At 43.8% G+C, this 23,677-nt stretch overlaps 1 protein-coding gene across 1 annotated transcript in view; it reads right to left on the reverse strand.

The window, feature by feature from the left end:
* Positions 1–1,799: 1,799 nt before the first annotated feature.
* Positions 1,800–23,677, reverse strand: part of LOC137534230 (membrane-spanning 4-domains subfamily A member 5-like) — a 35,473-nt gene continuing 13,595 nt past the window's right edge. The window contains exons 3-7 of the mRNA XM_068255636.1: positions 21,274–21,399; positions 15,184–15,240; positions 14,940–15,089; positions 6,489–6,608; positions 1,800–2,818 (exon numbers count right to left, since the gene is read on the reverse strand). Of these exons, the coding sequence (XP_068111737.1) occupies positions 2,696–2,818; positions 6,489–6,608; positions 14,940–15,089; positions 15,184–15,240; positions 21,274–21,399 (576 nt within the window). The 3' untranslated portion in view covers positions 1,800–2,695. The remainder of the gene's footprint in view (positions 2,819–6,488; positions 6,609–14,939; positions 15,090–15,183; positions 15,241–21,273; positions 21,400–23,677) is intronic.

A 23,677-nucleotide genomic window follows, 5' to 3' on the forward strand; every position in this document is an offset into this window, starting at 1 on the left:
GTATTGACCATAATGAATCTGTAATGATGTCACATGGAAAGCAGCTACTGTAAGTTCAAACCTATTTTCAGTTCTGTTTCAGTGCACTGCAGGAGCTCGGAAAGAGGTGCACATTAATACATGAATAATGGCTTAAATGATGTTGCTGGTACAATGTATGGTAATGATATCTTATTCTGAAATAGAAGTATATTTTTTTCTGCTTTATGTACTTTTCTTCTACTGTATCAACAGTAAAACAGTTTAATGATTAAAGTGGCATAGAAAAGGTTCATGAGGGGTTTCATTAGTTATTTTATCTAGTAGGGGTTTGGCCTTAAAAGTACATGTCATAACTGCATACCTCTTGGATAAACAATACTTTAATTGTGCCTAGGCTCTGTGATTAACTGCCATTCTGTCTCTCCACTACTATAGTACCCCCATTCCATGTATATTTATTTTAGTGCTCCCAACCTACTGCCCTCCAATATAGGATCTTCATATATGGTACCCTTCCATTTATTTTTGCCATCTGTATAGTATTACACCTAATTGTGCTTTCATATAGTGCACCACTGTATAGAGGTGCCCTTAAAGCGGATCCGAGATGAAAAACTAACTATAACAAGTAACTTGTCTATATATTTTATGTAAAGTTTAGATAGTTTACACAGCAAATCTAGCTGCAAACAGCTTCAATAGAATAAGAATATTTCTTCCTGTGATACAATAACAGCAGCCATGTTGTTTGTAAACATTACACAGAGGCAGGCTTATCTGCATCTTCTGTGAAAAAACCTAATCCCCCTCCTCCCCTCTGCTTCTGAAATCTCTGGCTAGTAATACCTCCCCCTCCTCCTGCCCAGACTGAGCTCCCATGAGCCCTTGCTATTGTCTGAAAGTACTTTGGCTCTCTGGAAACCTGTGGGCGTGGCTTATTTAGTTTACAGGGAATTAGAGCATTAAAACAAAAACAAAAAAGTATTTGGCTTGAGGAATGCCCTATAAACAATAGGAAAGGAACACAATTATGCAATGAGTAAAAGTTCATCTCGGATCCACTTTAAAGGTCTCCATTTTTAAAGTGCAATTTCCACGTTGTTGAAAACGCATAACTCCCATAACCTGGAAGTAATCAAGAAACAAGGCACATCTTATCCTGGAGTTTTATACATACAAATGCATCATTAAAATGTTAGTGTAAAACAATTGTTCCAGTCCTTTTCCACTCTATCCAAGCCTTAGTTGGATTTCATTGGTGCGTGCCTATGTTAACTGTTGGGGAGACTTTTCCTCGCTTCATATCTTTGCAATAAGCGATCACCGAGACAGCAAGTGGATGAATTCTAACATCATTATTATGATTGTCCCAAGAACAGGAAGTGGAAATCTGTATTTGTTAGGGACAATTGTTCTGATGACCACTGTTCAAGTTAAAATTCCTGCTCCCATTGGATTAACAGCCTATGGTGTCTTTGAGACAGGAAGCGAAGGGGAACATTCCTAATGAGGATTTAGTCAGCTATTAACCACTTGCTGTCCCTATGACATTAAAATATGTCTCTGCACTCTCCTTCCTACAAAATCTTAGATAACACAATTTATTTTTCTCTGACCTGATAACATCATTAAAGAGATGTAAAGCAATGACCGCAATCCCCATTCATCCTCCCAGGGAATTCAATGGTAGAATTAATTAGTAAACAAGTTTAAAATACACATTCCAGGAACACAAAGTAGCAGATTGTATACATTACTTAATTGTTAGATCTAATATATTTTCAAAACAAATAAACTGTTTAAGTAAACAGGAAGGATAGACAAATAAATTGTGTGGGTTTAATGTACAATAGAACTTTTTACATTAAAGCTACAGTATAATGTTTGAAAGTGGATAAATTGTGTATTTTTTTCACTTCTTTCCTTATTTTCCTTTTAAAATTCATAGAAAATAAGGTAATTACTAATAACAAATATCAGCCACAAAAATCCTTATTTGTCTTGAAAAAAACAATACGTACCGTAGATCATTTAGTTGTGATAATTATTGATAAAGTTATTGCCAAAGTAATCACAGCTGAGCTGAACTGTGAAAATTACCAGGGTAGTAAAGTGGTTACAATCTGAAAAAGGTTCCAAACCTATTAAAGTCTGTGCAAAGCTAAAGAGGTTTTCACATTTCAGCTTAAAAGTGGATCTGAGCTCAGCTCAACGTCTTCGCTGCTCTAAAAGATTAGGCACAGTAGTAACAATCAGGGAAAATGTATTTGTTATAATGCACAGAAATAAAAAGAAAGCCCTGTAAATTTACTTGATGAACTTTCAGGGAGCAAAGGAAGGGTTAAAGCATCTGTCTTTCCCTGTACAGTCAGCACTGAGGTGCTGTGAGTCATGCCTACTGATAACACACTCCTACAGATAATTACACTCAACTGCAGCTAAATAAATAAACACAGCTCAGTGCAGCTGATTTCTACAACATTTCTATGTGGAATGAACACTTTTCAGTCTATTCTCTGTAAGAGCTCGGGTAAGACCTTCTTTAGGGGCTCTGAAAGTTCTTGGAAAAACTCTTCTGAGTCACATAGGAATGTGCTCGTATTGTGTTAGCCAGTTTAATGATCCAATAGAATTCTAATTTAGAGTCCATTTGTTTTTTAAATGTCATTCTAATGGTTAGTCTTCCATTATGCAGCCATAAATTGGATTATCATCATATTTTATCATCTGATGGCTTGTCACCAATGTCTCCTGGGATATAATTTGGATTTTCACTTCCTGGAAGTGTAGTTCCAGGTGATACAAAATATTTGTATTCATTGTTTATGACACACACCTGCAAAAAAAAATTACACATCAACACGCTATAGTTATAATGGTTAAACATTGCCCAAAAATATTGATCTATATATAGAAAAAATACAGTATTGAATGCCATCTGAGCAGATCACACAGCTTGAAGCAAAAATCAAAAATTCACAAATGATCATTGTGAATTGTCTCAGAGGCCACAGGTTTTTTTTTGTAATTGTGAATAGAGGCCCCACATCACAGAATGGGGACTGAGGCCTTTTGGAAAAGATATTTTGCGGCCCACTTATTATTAAAGGGGGCTTACAGATAAGTCTCCAGTGGCCTTTTTCTTCCACCTCCTTCTTAGGGTAACATAGAGGAGGAGAAGAAGAAGGCCTTGAAGGACTTGTCACAAAGAATTGGAACAAGGGTACTTTTCAAGATCATGGAAGGTACCTCCCAACGCAAAAAGGCATTGCTCAATCGCTAGCATATTGTTTAGTGTTTATTGGTGAGTAATACTGGCTAATCATGAGGTGGTTATTTTGTATACATTTCATTACATTTATGCTTTTGTAAAGTACATCTTAAGATATTTTTGAGCATAAAACTGCATAACTAAGGGTTAGGGAGAACTTACTAATTATGCAAATATATCCCAATTATTTTTTTTTTTTTCTGCTAATTCTTAAAGTTGAAGCTGTAAGTTTTCCTGCAGACGAGCCTTCTATTTTTGGACTGATATGAATGTTTGATGTTCCATAAGGATTTTATAAACACTGTTATATGCACTGTGGATTTCACATATTCTATGTTTTTTTTTTTTAACCAAATGCATTGAAGTCTATGGGGGCATTAGAAAATACATTTTTGCACAAAACAGTATGGGCTTGATTCACAAAGCGGTGCTAACTGTTAGCACTTAGCACTTAGCACGCCTGTGAAAACCCCCTTAGCATGTCTAAACGAGCTTTTCGCACACAAAACTGTATGCACGTAAAACTGTACACGCGCACTGCACAGAGCGCAGGGCGCAGGGCGCTCCGCGCGAAGTGCTCATTAAATCCTATGGGACTTAAAGAGATTCTGTAACAAAATCTCGCGCAATCTCATTGAGAAATCCGGTGCTAACCTACTTAGCACCCTGGTTAGCACGTCTAAAGACTTTAGACGTGCTAAGTAGGTTAGCACCGCTTTGTGAATCAAGCCCTAAATGTGTTAAAATGTAAGGGCATGCATGCTACAACAATTTAAAAAAATGCATTGAAGCCAGTGGTCATGAGAAAACCAACCCATTTAGCAAGACTGCATCCGGAATATTAAATACAGATTTGGGCACCTCATTACAGGCAAGACATTGCAGTTTTGAAACAGGTGCAGAGATAAGCTACAACATTGCTCAGAGGGATAGAAAGTCTCATCAAGAAAGGTTAGAAACTGGGCTTATTTAGTGTGGAGAAGAGTAGCCTCAGAGGAGATCTAAACACAGGTGAAAATTGCTTCCGTTTTGAAGGTGAAAACACCTGCAGACTGACGTGGTTAAAAGTGCATCAGGCAATTCAAAACAGGGTGTGTGCAACAGATGAGGTGAGAGCAAGGTGGTTGCCTGGGGATGAACAGAGCAGCTCACAGCTGTTTCGCGTCAGCGAGATGCTTGTTTACAGTGGTGACTGGTTAGCGGTGCTGTGAACAGTTCTACAATCTTTTCCTGTATATCCTTCAATGGCTCTTTGTTGTTGACCATGGTGATGGAGAGATTATAATCGAAGGAACTGATTCTGTGGACAGCTGTGCTTTATGCACATAATGAGTTAAGATCAGTTGTATCTGTAACTGATAGATCGCAATATGTGTGCCACATGAGCACATAACCTCTGTGGGAGCCAGAATTCTGTCTTGGTTTTAGGGCATCAAATACTGAAAATCCATAACTTTTATTTAATATATTTTTTTCAATTCATAACTTTTATTTAACCACTTGCCGACCAGGGGATGTTACACTGATCGGTGCTGCGTGGGCTCTACAGCCCGCAGCACCGATCAGCAGTGCAGCAGGGCGATCAGACTACCCCCCTTTTTTCCCCACTAGGGGGATGTCCTGCTGGGGGGGTCTGATCGCCGCCGGCTGCAGTTGCTTAGCGGGGGGGGCTCTCAAAGCCCCCCTCCGCAGCGCTTTCAGCCCTCTCGCCAGCTCCCTCCCTCTCCCTTCCCCTGTGTGCTGCGCAGGACGGATTTCCGTCCTGCGCATTGAAGGATAGGCTTCAGCCTATCATATGCCGGCGATCCCCGGCCAATCAGAGGCCGGGGATCGCCGATCTGCCTTACGGCGCTGCTGCGCAGCAGCGCCGTATGATGTAAACAGCGGGGATTTCTTCCCCGCCTGTTTACATTTTGCCGGCGAGCCGCCATCGGCGGCTCTCCGGCTGTTCACGGAGACACCCTCCGTGAACTGACATGGAAATATGGTAACCCGCAGACGACCAGTTTACGCCAATCGGCGTTAGCTGGTCGTCAAGAGGTTAATGTGTTTTTTTCTGGATTTTGGTTGATTTTCTGTCTCTTTTAATTAAAATTAAGCTAACATAAAAATCCAAATTGTTCCTGTTTTGTAAGTGGGCAAATCATTATTTCCCCCACTTTAGCACCAACCAGGGTCAGCTAAGATTACATTCAACCGCAGGGCCGAGCTGAGGCAGAGGCGAGAGAGGCTGAAGCCTCAGGGCGCAGTGTAGGAGGGGGTGCACAGCTCACTTAGCTATCATTCCCCTATTGTGTTTGAAGCAGAGACAAATAAGGAAAGGGGATACATGGCAATGACTGCAAGCCAGATAACTAGAGATTAAGGTGTTGGGGGGTTTGGGGCCCTGAGGCGCCTCTTAGTCTAATAGCAATCAGTGTGTGACGGCTGGGGTGGGTGGGATGGAGAGGCGCACTTTGGTGTCTCAGCCTTGGGTGCTGGAGGACCTTGTCCTGGCTCTATTCAACAGCAACCAAAATACATCCTGATGATGAGCGTCATCCTGGTGATGTGGAAATTCGGGCACATTTGCATAGTCTGTCATACAAGATGGACATAACCCAGGGAAATACCTGCAGGGGAGCCGCCACTGCAACCATGGGGGGCCCAGAGTTGTAAAGGGGCCCCAACTACCACTTCACTCCCTCCGATAATGGGGTTCATACTTCAGGTCTGGTGTTTTTGTGGCTACACTTGTTATGGGTGTGAAGATTTGGATGGCCACACTTGTTTTATGACCCTTGTGAGATGGGCCCCCCGGCTGAGAGGATCACCAAGTATAAGCAAGGGAAAGGGTGTGATCATGGGGGGCCCAATCAAAGTTTTGCTGGGGAGTGTCACGATTTGTATGGCCAGATTTGAGGCAAGGCCACAAAGGTCATGGCCTAGGGCACCAGGAAGCAAAGGGAAGGAAGTGGGCTGGCATACTCAGGAAGTTAAGTTGCCAAACATATACACCACAGCAGTCACGGACCCGGTCCATGGCCACCCTGCTTCCACACAGGGCAGAGCAGTCGATCACAGCACAGGATGGGGAAGCGGGCACTCAAGACCAGGGGAGACACAGTGGTCAGGGTGAGGTTGACAGTGGGCCTTGGGAGGTAAGATGTACAAATCCGGCCGTGACGATTTGTAGTTAGTTACACCCCTGACATAACATTTAATAAAATATAATAATAATGTATATTTCTCTTACCTGAGGTGTGTGGTCCACATTTTGACACAGTGCTTCCTTGCCCATAAACAGCAGGTAAATGAATATTGCAAACTGCCCAGCAGTGGCTATAAACATAAATCCAAGGGCTATACTCTTTGCCTGTTCAGAAATTATACTGTAAGTTAGTGGTATACCATTAATGACATACACATTGACATGCTATCTCTGGGATTGTGTTCTGCTGGCATGATTATTTATACTTAAAGAGAATCTGTACTCTAAAATTCTTACAATAAAAAGCATACCATTCTATTCATTATGTTCTCCTGGGCCCCTCTGTGCTGTTTCTGCCACTACCTGCTGCAATCCTGGCTTGTAATTGCCATTTTATGCAGTGTTTACAAACAAAAGACATAGCAAGTGATACGCTGAGAAGAGCAGAGTGTGTGAGTCATACAGAGTGTGCAGGGGGCCCGGAGAGGTTGTGTATAGCTTCTATCCAATCACAAGCAGCACAGCACATTCCACACATTCCAGCCTCAGCCCGACAGAGCCGACAGAGGAGAGAAGATTAGATCATATAACAGAGATAATACAGCCACTGTGCAATTAGGAAAGGCTGCAGTTAGACAGAGCACATTAGAACAGGTATAGGAACTTATAGGATAGAAGAAATAATGATGAAAATTTTGTTACAGAATCTCTTTAAGGAAATATATGTATTTAGAGACTAAGGGCCTGAGGCACTATATTGCGGTTAATCTGCCATGCGCAGGGAGCAGATGCAATGCATGGCAATTTTACCGATACTAATGGCGGGGAATTATTGCACTTTGGGCTCAATTCATTGACCTGCACTGCAAAAGCAGCACAGCTTAATGTGAGGGAGCGCTCATTAAAAAGAAGGGGCAGCCACTATACACACCTTACTTAGCAGCACACATTGCTATGTTAGGAGCGGGCCTTCCTTAGTTACATGCATTGCTCACATAGCAACGCACGTAACTTTAAATGTGGGTTATCCTGTGAAGTATCACAACCGCATAGTAACTATGTCTATTAACATAGTAGCGGCCAGTAGTGCGGTATCGCGGTCGAAGTTCACAGTTATGCCTGCTGCTTACATAGCTATAATGAACTATGTAACTAAGGAAGGCACACTCCTTACATAGCAACGCGTACGACTATGTAAGGTGTGCATCTTTTTAACTCCCTCACAAGAATCAAGCCCATTGACCCTTAGCACCGTGGTACTGCAATTCACTGTGCGTTACCATAGCAACATGCATGTTACCGCATTAACGCCCACAGCACTAAGGGTTAATGTGTGGTGGTCCCCCGGTATTAGTAGCAGTGGAATTTCTGTGCACTCCCTGCACACAGCAGCATCAGGACCTAAATTTGGTGCTTTTAATGTAACCGAAGGAAATCATTCAAACACTTCTAACTGTTGATGTGATCTACTGAGACCAACAACAAGTGAAGAAATAAATGACTTTACTTAATGTTTATTCCTTTTGCATCAAACCACTAACCAGTTTTTAGCATTGGAGGAGGTTGTACACCATTGCAGACCCAGGAAGAATGCTGTATACAGTCATTTCACAAATGTTGCATATTTTATACCTTTAGCATCATTTACTGTACATATTTTTTCTTACAAATGTATACAGTAATTACATATTTTCTGCAGTGTTTTACAAAGATGGTTGAACAATTCTTATAACTAATCCTTCCTTAGAGGGACTCACAATCTATTGTTCCTACCAAAGCCTAAAGGTAGCCATAAATCTAGCGATGTATGGGCAGATCAATCAAGAGACAGATCTCTCCCGGATCAAATCTAATCTGTATATACCGCAGACCAATTCCCAATCGATTTCAAGATGCAATCTTTTTAGAAACTGCCTATGTATTTCTGGTTGAACTTGATGGACATATGTCTTTTTTCAACCACAATAACTATGTAACTGTGTAAGAAGGGTGGAAACGCCCAAAAAGAAATATCTCTCAGGGTATACATTATAAAGACGTAAATAAATACATGAGGTAACTTACCTCTCCAGATGAACCAACCCAGAAAAACAAGGGTTTAGATCAGGTAAGGTTTATTCAAGAACAATTAAAACAGACAACACGTTTCTTTTGTCTCTGCCCGCTTCCTCAGGTCAATAAAGCGTGTTAGGGAATTTGGTTTTCAGAGTGTGCTTGATTACATAAACATTACCTGATACAAACCCTTGTTTTTCAGGGTTGGTTCATCTGGAGAGGTAAGATAACTCATGTATTTATTTATGTATTTATAACATATACTCTGAGAGATGTTTAGTTTGGGAACCTCCACCCTTCTTCAAGAATGGGTTTTGGTCACTGCAGCTCTTGGCCATGGATAGGTAGTCCCTTAAGCAGAAAGGTGAACCGTATGTGAAAATAAACTTACAAGATAATTAACCTTACCATTGATAAATAAATATTAGTAACAGAGAAATGAGTCTCATGTTTTTATTTTTAGATTAATTGGTTCATTTTTTAAGATTGCATCAGACAGCCACTGCTGCTGTTTAGAATCCACACTCTGTTTTGTTTAGCTAAAACAGATGCAAGTGTAACTACCCTTTAACTTTCCTGCAGTAAAACCTCATCAGAATTCTTATCTCACTGACTCTCAGCTGCTTTAGCTTATATAGTAGAGTTTTGTTTATTCAGAACTCAACTAACCAGCAGTCTCAACCAACCAGCACAAATTGTCTGCAGTACTCCCAGTGGTAAAGGCCAACTTCTTCGGCTGTTTGTTAGCTGTACTGTGCTTAAAGACTGGATTCCATGGCTCCACCAAGGTTAATATACTTTGAATGAGTGTATTTTAGCATTTAAGCAGAGATGGAGTATTGTACCGTGTTATCCATCAGTAAAAGAAAGATGTTTTGAATCAGGATGTTACCATTTATTGGCTAACTTAGAAGTAAAGGAGTGAATTTTGGCTATGAAGCCTTCCTCGGACTTGATTTCTCTATACTAACAAGCTATGTGTTCTAAATGTTGAATTTGTCAGTAAGTATACAGGAATCAAGTCTGAGGAATGCTTCATAGCTGAAAGCTTACTCCTTTTCTTCTGACTCTGAGTTTGCCAATCCTGGAATCAGTTGAAAAGGGCGCCTGGGCCATCTGTATTAAAAGGGCATCTTCATAGACTTCAATGTTATTTCTGCAAATTTCGGCTACAAGGTGTGGAAAAGGCTGCCCGAGTTTTAATTTCGGCTGCAAGGTTTTCAATTCGGCTACCAAAGGGTTTCCTTTTATAGCCCATATTTTTGATTTGGCTACAATGTTTTTGATTCGGCTACAAAAGGGCGTACCTTTGTAGCCTATATTTTTGATTCAGCTACAAGGTTTTCGGCTAAAAAGTTTTTGATTCTGCTACAAAAAGGCGCCCTTTTGTAGCTTATATTATTGATTCGGCTACAAGGTTTTCGGCTACAAGGTTTTTGATTCTGCTACAAAAGGGTGCCCCTCTGTAGCCCATATTTTTATTTGGCTACAAGGTTTTCAGCTACAAGGTTTTTGATTCTGCTACAAAAGGGAACAAAAGGGCACCCTTTAGTTAGGGTTAGGCACCACCAGGGGAGGGTTCTGTGTGAGAGTAGGGAGAAGTTAGGTCATAGTAATCACTTTTTTTTTTGGCTATATCACTTTTCAAGGATATATCCAGTGCCCTTTTATAGCCCAAGACATTTCGCCTATAACAGCATCCTTTTCATAAACTAAAACTAGCTTTTCATCTACACCAGGCACCTTTTTAAGCTTATTTTGGCATCTCGCCTATACCAAGACCCCCCTTGTAGACGAATTTAGAATTTCGGCTACACCAGGCGCCCCTTGTAGTCGAATTTTGCTTTTTTTTGGTCTATATCAGGTGCCCTTTTAAATTGTACGCATCATCTTGATTCAAAACTTATTTTTTTAAGATTTAATACAGAGTTCCTGGAATGTATATACAGTGGGGTATAGGACTGTATTAGCTAGGTATATTTTTAACAGTGAGTCTCAACCAGAAAACACACTTATCCGGCATCAGCCAATCCTTTCTCGGTGCCAGATAACCGAGACTCTACTGTATCTAACTTTTCAGGAAACTAAACTGAATAAGACAAGCTGTCAACAACATTTTTTTTGCAAAGATAACAACCCAAGTTGTTTAATTGTTGCTGTACTGGAAAACAGAAAAGGACTTTAGATCATTATCATGTCACATGTTGATTCAAAGCAAGAAGTTTTAAATCAGGATGATACCATTTATTGGCTAACTTAGAGATGGATAAACAGTGAGCTTTCGACTTATAAAAAGCCTTCGTCGGACTGGTTCCTGACCAGAACTGAAAAACACAGCTTAAATACACTGACATACAGAGGAGAAACATTCTTTAGCAAACATAAATGTAATTAGATGCCTTAACTGTTACTGAGGAGGCTTTCCCAGGCATCCTATCTAAATTGATAAGATCAATAGAATCCTCAACATGACATAAAGCAGACTCTGGTGATGAAGAGACATCGTAAATTCCGAATTCAAATGGTAACTGGCCTGGTTACATGCACCATTAATTCTAAGCTTAAGAGAATTGTGGCATTTAAAGCCAGCACCTGAAAGCAAATAAAATGAATCGTGACAGTGAATTCCATCTTACACAGCATATGGCACAAAAATGAATGAAAAGATAGAAAAATTAAAATTAAAAGAACTGTGGCATTTAAAACCCATCGTACCAGCACAAGAAGTTGGAGTCCTTGTTTAAACCATCTTCTACAGTTTTGAACCAATGTATAAACTTAGTTTCTTGTGTTAGTCTCATGTTTCCCGATTTGAAGCCACCCATTAATACAGTGACGCGAAAATCGCTTAAACTGTGTCCAGGTAAACAAAAGTGTGTTGGTATTGGGAGATCAGTATAATTTGTAATATCCTTTTTCCTGCTGTTAATAGTGGATCTGTGGTGTGTCATGCGATCCCGCAGTGGTTGACTTGTTTCTCCCACATAAATTCCTTTGGGGCATTTTGCACACATGATCAGGTATACCACATTAGATGAGTCGCAGGAAAAGGTGCCTTGTACTTTGTATTCCTGTTGTGTACCCGGTATTAGTATCCTGTCAGTGGAATGGATGTATTCACAGGTCCCACATGTTTTCCCTCGGCAGGGGAATGTTCCATTCTGTTCTTGTTGATTCAGGTACGCTTTAAGTGTAGGAAAAATGTTACACATCTTTAACAGGACACAAGATAAAGCTGGAGATGAATGAAGAGCCACAAGAGGTACTGCTACTGAAAGGGAAAAAAGTGCCCGTAGTGGCAGGCACGGATTTACGTCTCTGGAGGGTATAGGCACAGATGTCCTAGCACCTTAAAGTGGATCCGAGATGAACTTTTACTCATTGCATAATTGTGTTCCTTTCCTATTGTTTATAGGGAATTATTCAAGCCAAATACTTTTTTGTTTTAATGCTCTAATTCCCAATAAACTAAATAAGCCACACCCACAGGTTTTCAGAGAGCCAAGGCACTTTTAGACAGTAGCAAGGGCTCATGGGAGCTCAGTCTGGGCAGCAGGAGGGGGAGGTATTACTAGCCAGAGATTTCAGAGGCAGAGGGGAGGAGGGAGGAGGGAGGAGGAGGGGGATTAGTTTTCTTTGCTCAAGATACAGATAAGCCTGCCTCTGTGTAATGTTTACAAACAACATGGCTGCTGCCATTGTATCACAGGAAGAAATAACCATATTCTATTAAAGCTGTTTGCAGCTAGATTTGCTGTGTAAACTATCTAAACTTTAGATAAGATATATAGACAAGTTACTTGTTATAGTTAGTTTTTCATCTCGGATCCGCTTTAAACTTCACCCTCCATGAGCCCTCAAATACCCACTGAGCCGCACCGCAAGAGTGCTGCCTGTCCCAGGTGTCACTTCTCCCTTACTTTGCTTGCCATAGGTAGCTACAGATCCCCCTTTAGGTGTCCCCTAATGATCCAATGAGCCAGAGCTACCCTCAGTATTAAGTTCATAAGGCAGGAGGGAGGGAGGCACTTGGGGAGGAGAGTGAACCACCTTTCTTTTATCAGACACCTGTAGGCACATGCCTACAGTGCCTTATGGTAAATCCGTCCATGCCTAGTGCCCCTTACCTCAGGAGGGGCAAGCCCCTGGATTCTAAAGAGACTTCCCCATCCTCTTCAGCAGAGGTGATCCAGTGCTGGGACCCTCAAAAGTCAGCTTGTTGGCGCTTTTTGCCGCTGCAAACAGTCCACTAGCGACTTTCCCTCGGACTTTGGCCGAAATAGCCGAGCCCAATCGGTTCCGCTTTACTGCATAGACGTGAGCCATCTGCACCTGCGCAGTAAAGCAGACCCGATTGGGCTTGGCTATTGCCACCCAAGTGGAAAGCTGCTACCGCAGTGTACCTGTGCAGGCAGGCTACCGGTATTGTTATTGTTTTGCATTGTTCGGGGTTGCCAGTGCTGGATCAGGCTGGCTGAGAGAAATGGGGGAGGCTTCATAAGGATCCAAAGGCTTCCCCCTCCTGATTTAGGTATCAGGTGTTTTTATTATTTTAATCTTTCAGGTTTACTTTAAGAGAGATTGGTCCATCAATTCACTGCCAACTGTACTCCCTCTTCCATCTGTACCACCTCAGTCCCCTCCTTCTTTTCCTCCTCTTTTTCCTTAGACACCTCCTCTGCATCATCAACACCAAACATTTTCCTTTGTTACATGCAGCTACTCTTGTCAGACTTCCATCAGAAAAATATGATCTCCATGCTTTTTCAGAGTGTTTGGCTAAAAGTATTAGAGACAGAGGATCAACAGGACAGCCAGACAATTCCCATTGTTTAAAAAGGAAATGGAAATGTCAGCCTCCATATCCCTCTCACTTTAAGTGGGATTTCATTAGACTGTATTTTTAAAGCCTATTGACCCAACCAGATTCACTCCTAAGATGTTACAAATTGTAGTTTGAATGCAAACTTGAAGTGAAAAAAAACAAAAAATGATTTAATAATTTGTATGGGCCTGATTCACAAAGCGGTGCTAACAGTTAGCACGCTGGTGAAAAGCCCTTTATCATGCCTAAACTCAGTTTAGGCATGATAAGTTTAGGTGTGATAAGTTTAGGTGTGATAAGTTTAGGCATGATAAGTTTAGGTGTGATAAGTTTAGGTGTGATAAGTTTAAGCGCCAACTGCGTTAGCACCGCAGTGCACAGCTGATCAAAAGTTTTACGCTAGCAAAGACTGGTGCACTTCGTATAGAGTTTAATGGCGCTGCTTTGCGTGCGGGACTTTGCAAGCGATCTAAACTTATCTAAACTTAGCATGCCTAAACTTATCACACCTAAACTTATCATGCCTAAACTTATCACACCTAAACTGGCTTTTCACCAGAGTGGTGCAATGGTTATCATGCCTAAAGTCTCTAACTGGGTTAGCACCGCTTTGTGAATCGAGCCCTATGGGCTCGATTCACAAAGCGGTGCTAACCCAGTTAGCATGCCTAAAAGACTTTAGGCATGATAGCCATTGCACCATGCTGGTGAAAAGCCAGTTTAGGTGTGATAAGTTTAGGTGTGATAAGTTTAGGTGTGATAAGTTTAGGCATGCTAAGTTTAGATAAGTTTAGATCGCTTGCAAAGTCCCGCACGCAAAGCAGCGCCAATAAACTTTATACAAAGTGCACCAGTCTTTGCTAGCGTAAAACTTTTGATCAGCTGTGCACTGCGGTGCTAACGCAGTTGGCGCTTAAACTTAGCATGCCTAAACTTATCACACCTAAACTTATCATGCCTAAACTTATCACACCTAAACTTATCACACCTAAACTTATCATGCCTAAACTGAGTTTAGGCATGATAAAGGGCTTTTCACCAGTGTGCTAACTGTTAGCACCGCTTTGTGAATCAAGCCCTATGTGTAGTACGGTAGTACGAATAATGCATAGAACATTAGTAGCAAAGAAAAGTCTCTTATTTTTGTTCAATTATATACTTTTTTGTTTTTTTTTTAATAAAATTGCATCATTATGTCATATTTGCAGTTTGCAAAGCACACTCTGTATTTTAAAATATTAAACAGAGCAGAGCTAATGACCCTTTGAACTTTAGAATATTAGTAGCAAAGAAATGAGTCTCATTGTTTTCCAGTACACTAAGAGTTAAGAAACCTCAATTGTTATCTAAGCAAAAGAGCTTCTCTGAACTCTTTGAACTCTTTGACCCAACTTGGGTTGGCTACAGTCCTGTTTTCTGAAGCACTTACCTCAGCATACACATTAGTACGCCGTCCGTAGGCGAGCCAAATGATGGCTCTCCCTGTTGCCGAAAAACTCCCCGGCTGGATTAAATACTATTCCCCTTCCGAAGCAGGATTTTGGCCACAAAGCTGCCATGATTTCAGATTAGTACATAAAACTTATCTGGGCTCAATCTCAACAGCCACCACTTACATCTTTCAAGATGGAACCAGAAAAGGAATAGCATTCAGCAAGATCATTACAAAAAAAATAGTCAATCCCGTTCAGATCCGCACAGATAAAGCATAACTGTATGAATGAGGACAAGCAACTGATGATGCAGGAGACAAATGTCCATTTTACCTGCAGAAATGGAAAACAAAACATTTTAAGATGTTAAGATAAAGCTAAGCTAAAATTCTCGTGTTCAGGAAATGCATTTTTTCTAATGACTCACCAGAATAAGACTAGGCTTGACCCCAACAGTGACACACAGGACACCTGAAACCAGGTACTGCGGGGAAGAGAGTGAATAAGTTAGACAGTAAACCAGGCATAGTAAGGAAATAAAGTCCAGGCTCACCATTTTAAAGCACCCCCAAACCAGACAAAGAAACATGAATTATTCATACCTGATTCTTGCAGCCCCCCCCCCCCCACACCATAATTTAAGTGCCCCCAGGTCTCCCCTCAACTTTATGAAATAACATGCATCAGGCCATGGACGAGTCCTGCGAGGATGAAGATGGGAGTGCAATGACTGAGGCTCCCTGCACAATGCATGTGATTCCGATTCCGCTTTTTAATCGGTTTTTACATTTGATTCTGATTTTTAATCTTTACTGCATGCTGCATTTTTTTTATCCATTTTTCTGTTGTATGTATTCAGGGAAAATCGGTATTGAAAATCGGAGTCGAAACGGAATTGGAAAACGGATTTGCAGTTTGCAGAGAGCCTAATGGAGGAGCATGCCCACTGGATTTATTCTGTTTTCGCTCCATAGGCAAAGTATATTTGGGCTTCCCTTCCAAGTGCGGCTGCGCCCCCCATAGTAATTCAGCTTAAAGCAGTTTAGTGCATACACCACTATGCCTGTTTAGAGTAAGGGCCAGACATAAAGTCAGACATAGGCCACTAATAGGATGTCACTCAAGTCTATGGCGTGTGTTGCAGTGGGATGTCGTGCAGTGAAGGCGGAGGTCTGTAGAGTCTGCCCTAAGGGCGACAGATAATTAACCATTTTGCTGTATAAGGGGTTGAGTTATCATGGCTCACTGTCATCAGGAAGCACAGCCCACTTTAGGCATAAAGCAGCTGTTGACCCCCCTACTGCCGCCTGTACTTCTCTCCCTCTTACTGCAGTGCTGTAAACAGGGCCGGCCCGCCCATGAGGCGGGGTGAGGCGGGTTCCTCAGGCGGCAGGAATTGGAGGGGCGGCACCAGATGACGTGGCTGTGATAGCAGGGGGGGGGAGCCAGAGCCGCGGTAAGGGCAGCCCGACCTCTCCCTCCCTCTCCCCGGGCCGCTCTCCATGCTCCCCCCTCGGACTGTAGGCAGCAGAGTTAGCGCGCAGGGAAGCGCTGCTGTACACAGCTGTTACTCACCTCCCTGGATCCGATCGCCGCTCCCGCCCTGCTGGTCTCCTCTCTGCCTAGCCGGCTGATACACACGCGGCTGCTTCCTGTGTAAACAGGAAGCAGCGTGTGTATCAGCAGCGGCTACATTGCAGAGAGGAGACCAGCAGGGCGGGAGCGGCGATCGGATCCAGGGAGGTGAGTAACAGCTGTGTACAGCAGCGCTTCCCTGCGCGCTAACTCTGCTGCCTACAGTCCGAGGGGGGAAGCATGGAGAGCGGCCCGGGGAGAGGGAGGGAGAGGTCGGGCTGCCCTCACCGCGGCTCCGGCTCCCCCCTCCGCCATTATGAGGGGGCACCTACCTACTTAACCTATACTGGGCAAGCTACCTATCTATCCTATACTGGGGGGCACCTACCTAATCTAACCTATACTGGGGGAAGCTACCTAACTATCCTATACTGGGGGGCACCTACCTAATCTAACCTGTACTGGGGGCAGCTACCTATCTATCCTATACTGGGGGGCAGCTACCTATCTAACCTATACTGGGGGGCACCTACCTAATCTAAAGTATACTGGGGGAAGCTACCTAACTATCCTATACTGGGGGGCACCTACCTAATCTAACCTGTACTGGGGGCAGCTACCTATCTAACCTATACTGGGGGGCACCTACCTAATCTAACCTATACTGGGGGAAGCTACCTAACTATCCTATACTGGGGGGCACCTACCTAATCTAACCTGTACTGGGGGCAGCTACCTATCTATCCTATACTGGGGGCCAGCTACCTAATCTAACCTATACTGGGGGGCAGCTACCTATCTAACCTATACTGGGGGGCAGCTACCTATCTAACCTATACTGGGGGGCAGCTACCTATCTAACCTATGCTGGGGGGCAGCTACCTATGTATCCTATACTGGGGGGCAGCTACCTATCTAACCTATACTGGGGGGCAGCTACCTATCTAACCTATACTGGGGGGCAGCTACCTATCTAACCTACACTGGGGGGCAGCTACCTATCTAACCTATGCTGGGGGGCAGCTACCCATCGATCCTATACTGGGGGGCACCTACCTAATCTAACCTGTACTGGGGGCAGCTACCTATCTATCCTATACTGGGGGGCACCTACCTAATCTAACCTGTACTGGGGGGCAGGTACCTATCTAACCTATACTGGGGGGCAGCTACCTATCTAACCTATACTCAGGGCAGCTACCTATCTATCCTATACTGGGGGGCACCTACCTAATCTAACCTGTACTGGGGGCAGCTACCTATCTATCCTATACTGGGGGGCACCTACCTATCTAACCTATACTGGGGGGCAGCTACCTATCTAACCTATGCTGGGGGCAGCTACCTATCTAATCTATACTGGGGGCACCTACCTAATCTAACCTGTACTGGGGGCACCTACCTAATCTAACCTATACTGAAGGGCAGCGACCTGATCTAACCTATACTGGGGGGAAGCTACCTATCTAACCTATACTGGGGGCACTTATCTAACCTGTATTGGGGGCACCTACCTACCTAGCTAGCCTATACAGGTGGCAACTATACTGGCTACCTATACTGGGGGCACCTACCTAACTAACCTATACTGGGGGTACCTACCTATCTAACCTATGCTGGGGGCAACTATACTGGCTACCTATATTGGAGGCACCTACCTAGCTAACCTGTACTGGGGGCACCTACTTATCTAACTTATACCGGGGCGGGGGGGGGGGGGGTGCCTGCCTATCTAACATATACTGGGGGCAACTATACTGGCTACCTATACTGGAGGCAACTACCTGGCTAACCTATACTGGAGGCAACTTTACTGGCTCACCCATGCCTGGCCACCTATACTCAGAGGGGACCTATAGCTGGCTACCTATACCGGGGGGGCGCAATTTTTACACCCTCGCCCTGGGTGCATTTTAGCCTAGAAACTGCACTGTTGCCGCCGGCCTCCGAGTCCGACGACTCCGAGCTCTGCAGCCTCTCCTGTCTCCTCCAAGGCTGCACGCTGGTGACACTGCCTAGTGCCTAAGCCTGCTGATTTGATGGCGGCGGCCGCCGCCCGCTCTGCTGCCCTGGCTGCGGCTGATTGTAATGGTCAGTCACTGAGCAGCGAGCGCCGCCAACGTGACCGTGACGATGATGATGATGATGATGAGGCTGGCTGGCTGCCGCCGCTCACTGGCCCAGCGCGAGATCCCTCAGATCCGAGATGGAGCATGCCCGCCGCAGACGTCTGTCCCCTGCCAGTGCAGGATGCATGCTGGATGCGGATGCCCGCCCTTGGCCGCCGCCAGACCCGGAGGGAGACCCAATCCCTGGTGAGTCAGTCACTCACTTTGCTGCGTCACTCAGGCTTTCCTTCACGGACACGGTCGGTTGTGTGGGGGATGTAATGTTATGTAGAAATATTGGGGGGGGGGGGGCGCCTTTACGATCTTTGCCTCAGGCAGCAGAAAGTCCAGGACCGGCCCTGGCTGTAAACCTATAATTTTTTAAGCAATAAAGCTCTTTTGCATTTTTGGATGTGCTCCTCTTCTCTGCCTGCTTTCTAACACTGTTCGTCTGCCGGCATCTTGAAGCGAAACCGTAACCAAGAATTGAACTTCATCCCAATCAGTAGCTGACACCCCCGTTTACATAAGAAATCTTTTCCTTTTCTCAAACGGATCATCAGGAGCTTGTGTATGGCTGATATTGTGGTGAAACCCCTCCCACAGTGTGACGTCAGGACCATGCTTCTGACATTGCACTGTCGGAGCCTTGTTGCATTGTGGGAAATAAGAGCGGTTTACAGTTGTTTCCAACTGCCAAAAAAGCAAGCAGCAGCTACTTTCACTGACATCATTCGCCAGCAGTAAAAATGTCACCATGTGATAAATGTCAGAATGTAAACTAGAGAGAGGAAAGATTTTACAACGGTCAAACACTGACTACATCATTTATACATAATTATTGTAAAATGAAGCACTTTTTTTATTACATTATTTTCACTGGAGTTCCTCTTTAACCCTGCGTTTACAGCTCAGGATCCATCGTGTCACAATGTTATTGAGAGGAATTGGGGGCGTTCATCTCATGTCATTTACAATCCTTTAGTCAGGTGCTGTGGGCGATAGAGATTTCCCAAATGCTACATGTAGCTTCCTGTATGGGCAGTGTTTTTGATTATGGTCTATCCTTTTAGGGGCTTAAATATGACATGTCAACAAACAAAACCAAACAATGTCAAGCAATTTAGTAGAAAAGCATTTGGACAGAATAAGCTGCTGGCAGTCGGTTGTGTGGACAAGCCCTAACAATTCAGGTGATCATGTGACTTTCCATAGAGCTGCAGCAGTCAGCAGGTTAACCTTACATGACTAGTTTTACCCCAAAAATATGCCTAAGGCTCTGCTTACATTAGTTTGTAGACAGATTTTTTTTTTCTCAGAGTTGATTGCAGCAGATCAATTGACATCCAAAACTGATTGGTGCTTTTCTATATTATTTTTACTTTAGAATATTATTAGTATAACTTTATTTTATGCTTTATAGTTTTACTGCCACTGATAATATAATTGCAGCGATGAAGAAATCTGTAGCCATTATACAGCAATAAATGAGGTTTACACCATGGCTATTGCCACGATGACAGGTATTGGGTAACATTTTTATGTCAGTAGTTGAGCAAGAGGGTCAAAGGTTAGTCAGCAGCAGATCATAAGTGATGAGTGTATTGATTATACTGAATTAAAAGAACTGAAGTAGCAAGGCAAAGCTGGATTGTCTTAAAGGTAACCAGAGAGGATGCAATATACATACCTGGGGCTTCCTCCAGCCCCATACGCACGGATCACTCCCACGCCGCACTCCTCTGCTGCCTGGATCAGCCGCCACCGGGTCCCGTCATTGCCGCGAGTCGGCAAGTCGGCCGGCGGACGCGGCCAATTCTCCGCATCACAGGGTGCTCTCCCCATACAGATACGCATGTGGCTGTTAACTGCGCAGCCGCATGCGTACATGTATGGAGGGAGCCCCTGTGATGCGGACAATTGGCCGCGTCCGCCGGAAGTGACGGGTCCGGTACCGGCGGATCCAGGAAGCTGAGGACGGCGGCGTGGGAGCGATTCAGGCTTATGGGGCTGGAAGAAGCCCCAGGTATGTATAAAATCTTTTTCTTTTTTCACCCCCCCCCCGTTCCTCTCTGGTTCCCTTTAAAGGGAACCTGAAGTGAGAGGTATGCAGAGGCTTCTATCTTCATTCTATAATGAACAATGCCAGTTGCCGGACTTCTGTGCTGCTGCCTTTCAGAATAAGGCACCTTCATCCTTCCAGAACCTGTATGAGCCAAAACCAATTCCGGGTACAACCCCCGTTTGGACTTGGCGGAATAAATTATTCTGATTCTGAAGGAGAATGAGCATGCAGATCAGATGCTTTGTCTTTGGTCTGTCTCCACTGACTATATGCTTGTTACATGTAGCTCAGCATGACAGCCAGGCAACTGGCATTGTTTATAAGGAAATAAGGATGGCAGCCTCCTATTTTCTCTCACCTCCGGTTCTCTTAAACCACTTCCCAACCTCAGGTTTTTCCCCTTAAAGGAGTCATCAGTGGAAATATGCTAAAAGAAGTGGTACTTACCGGGGGCTTCCTCCAGCTCCAAGCTCCCAGGACATCCCTCGCCGCAGCTCTGCCCGCAGCCGTTCGCCGCAGGTCTGTCCCGGTCCCCGGGGATGACGTCAGGGCGACCTCCAGCGCCTGTGCGAGCGGCGCTGTCAATCACCGCCATGTGGGCCGGAGTGCACTGTGCAGGCACAGTACTACTGGGGCAATGATGCCTGAAGACCCGCCAAATACAAACTCAACCAAGGCAAACATTTTTACATCTTCTGGAAATTCTGTTTTAGATTCAATTTGCACAATTGAATCCAAATATTGATGCCACAGTGGTATATCCACTTACCAACAATGAAGCCCAGTAAGGTATTCCACTGGTTGCAACTATTGATGATGATGGGAAGACTTGTAAAGAGACAGTAAGCAAGGCTCCCAAAGAAAACTGTAATAGCACCAGGGTGATCTGTACGGCCTGTAAAATAATAAAAATAATAACAGTAAATTGAAATTCACACAGAGAATGAGCGAGGACTCCAAAACTCCCAAAGCCTGGAACTCCTAGAGCTTGCAGCATGATCCTGAGAAGATAAGAAGAAGCACTCCCGTAAGAGCCACATTTGCTGATATTAACACACTTGGCTGGGTTATATCAGCTTGATCTCGTGCAGTTCTCTTGAAAGTGATGCTTTTCTACTTGGCTTCACTGCTGGACTTCTGCAGGCATATATTTTGTGGGATTACTGTTAGGGGGTTCTTTAAAATTTTACTGTAGGTGGCGGGGGTGTTAGGAACTCGTAAGGTTATGGCAGATTTTGAGGTACAGTATTTATCACCTGAGGAAGGCAGTACACAAAGTTTGAGGGAGGGGGTATAGTATTTAACAATGCATGAATTATGCTTGCCCTTTGGAATGGGGAGAAGAGAATGGTTTATGCTAATATATATATATATATTTTTGGGGGGGTGGGATGATAGTTTTTAGCATTAGTGTGCAGTGTATGGTGCCCATACACGGTACAATAAAAATGTTTGATTTCCCAGTTTATTTGATCAAAACAATCAATTTTTTGATCAAGAAAAACAAACAATTATCCAATTTTTTCAATAAAAATCCGATTGGACATGTTGGAAACTGAATAATCGAATGAAATTATCTAATCCAAAAAAAAAATGAAAAAAAATGTACCATGTATGGATGGACACCATAAGCTAGATTTATAATGTATGCCGCACGTCACCAAGAGGACACGTTTGAGAAGCACTAGTTGATCAGTTGTTTAAAACATGTTATAAAAAGGCACCTGCTCTGCAGACTTTACAGTTTTGGCATAATCATAAAGTGAGAGCTGGAGGGAAACATGTTTGCCTGTAACCTTCCATTCATGCCCATCCACAGAATAACACTTCCATATCTCTGATTATGAAATAGGTAAAGGGAAATTCCAGCCTGGCATCTCATAGTTACATGGTTAGTTTGGTTGAAAAAAAAATCTGTCCAAGTACAAAAAAATTCATGACATAAATGTATAGGATCTTCTCAAGATGGGGACACCTGAAAGGCATCCAAGCACATGCACTGAGCTATGGAGAGAATAAGCCAGATTCTACTCAAGGCTTCCAATTGTACTTAGGGTTGGCTCCCTCCAAAAAAGAAGGTGGGTAGGAAATAGTGTTGATCGAACAGTGCTCTGCACTGTTCGTTATTCCCTGAACATTAGCGTGTTGGGGTTGAGCACAGCCGAGCACTGCATTGTGCTCGGCCGAGCTGTTCGGTCTCCTCCCCTCACTTATTGGCACCTTTGCAGGCAGCCAATAAGCGGCGACGATGCTTTTTCCACAGCTATGGTGACACAGCCTAGCTGGCTGTGACCATAGCTGTGATTGGCCGAGCGGGTCACATGGTCGGGGATATATAAATACCCGAACTGGCAGCTGGCTCCGCCATTCGCATTGGGGTTTAGCTTGGGGTATGTAGGAGACAGAGCTAGCGGTTAGGTGCCAGCACTTCCAGCCAGGCCAGCCACAGTGCCTTAGCCTCACCACCACTGCCAGCAGCAGCCACAGTGTCCCAGCCTCACCACTGCCACTGCCAGCAGCAGCCACAGAGCCCCAGCTTCACCACTGCCAGCAGTAGCCACAGAGCCTCTGTCTCACCACCGCGTGCATTGGCAGCAGCCACAGTGCCCCTGCCTCACCACTGCCAGCAGGCACGGCCAGCCCTCTGCCATCAGGCACTGTGCCCATTTTTTTTGTTGCCAGGCCAGCCACAGTGCACTTGCCTCACCACTTCCAGCCCACTGCCAGCAGGCACTGCCAGCAGCCACTGTGCCCATTTTCAAGCTGGGAAAATTGTGCCCATAAAAAAACACAGTTTATTGAATTTTACTCTTGCTTATTGTTGAAAAAAAAAAACAGTACTTTCAGTGCCAGCTGGGAACAGTTGTACCCATAAAAACACAGTTCATTGAATTTTACTCTTGCTTATTGTTGAAAAAAAACAAAACAGTACTTTCAGTGCCAGCTGGGAACAGTTGTGCCCATAAAAATTTTGATCTGCACACCATCCTGTGTGCTGGGTTAGCGTTGCCGCCTGGTAGGACTGCTTTTCAGGAATATCTCACTTCTATTATATTTATCAAAGCATGGTGACAAAATGCATTGCTTTAAGCATGCATTTTGTCCTCATGCAAGGCCTGGGTTGTGTCACAAAGCGTGGCCTTGTTCTCCTTTACCTCCTCTTCCATCATGTG

Source organism: Hyperolius riggenbachi, chromosome 10 (assembly GCF_040937935.1).
Source record: "Hyperolius riggenbachi isolate aHypRig1 chromosome 10, aHypRig1.pri, whole genome shotgun sequence".
Taxonomy (NCBI): domain Eukaryota; kingdom Metazoa; phylum Chordata; class Amphibia; order Anura; family Hyperoliidae; genus Hyperolius; species Hyperolius riggenbachi.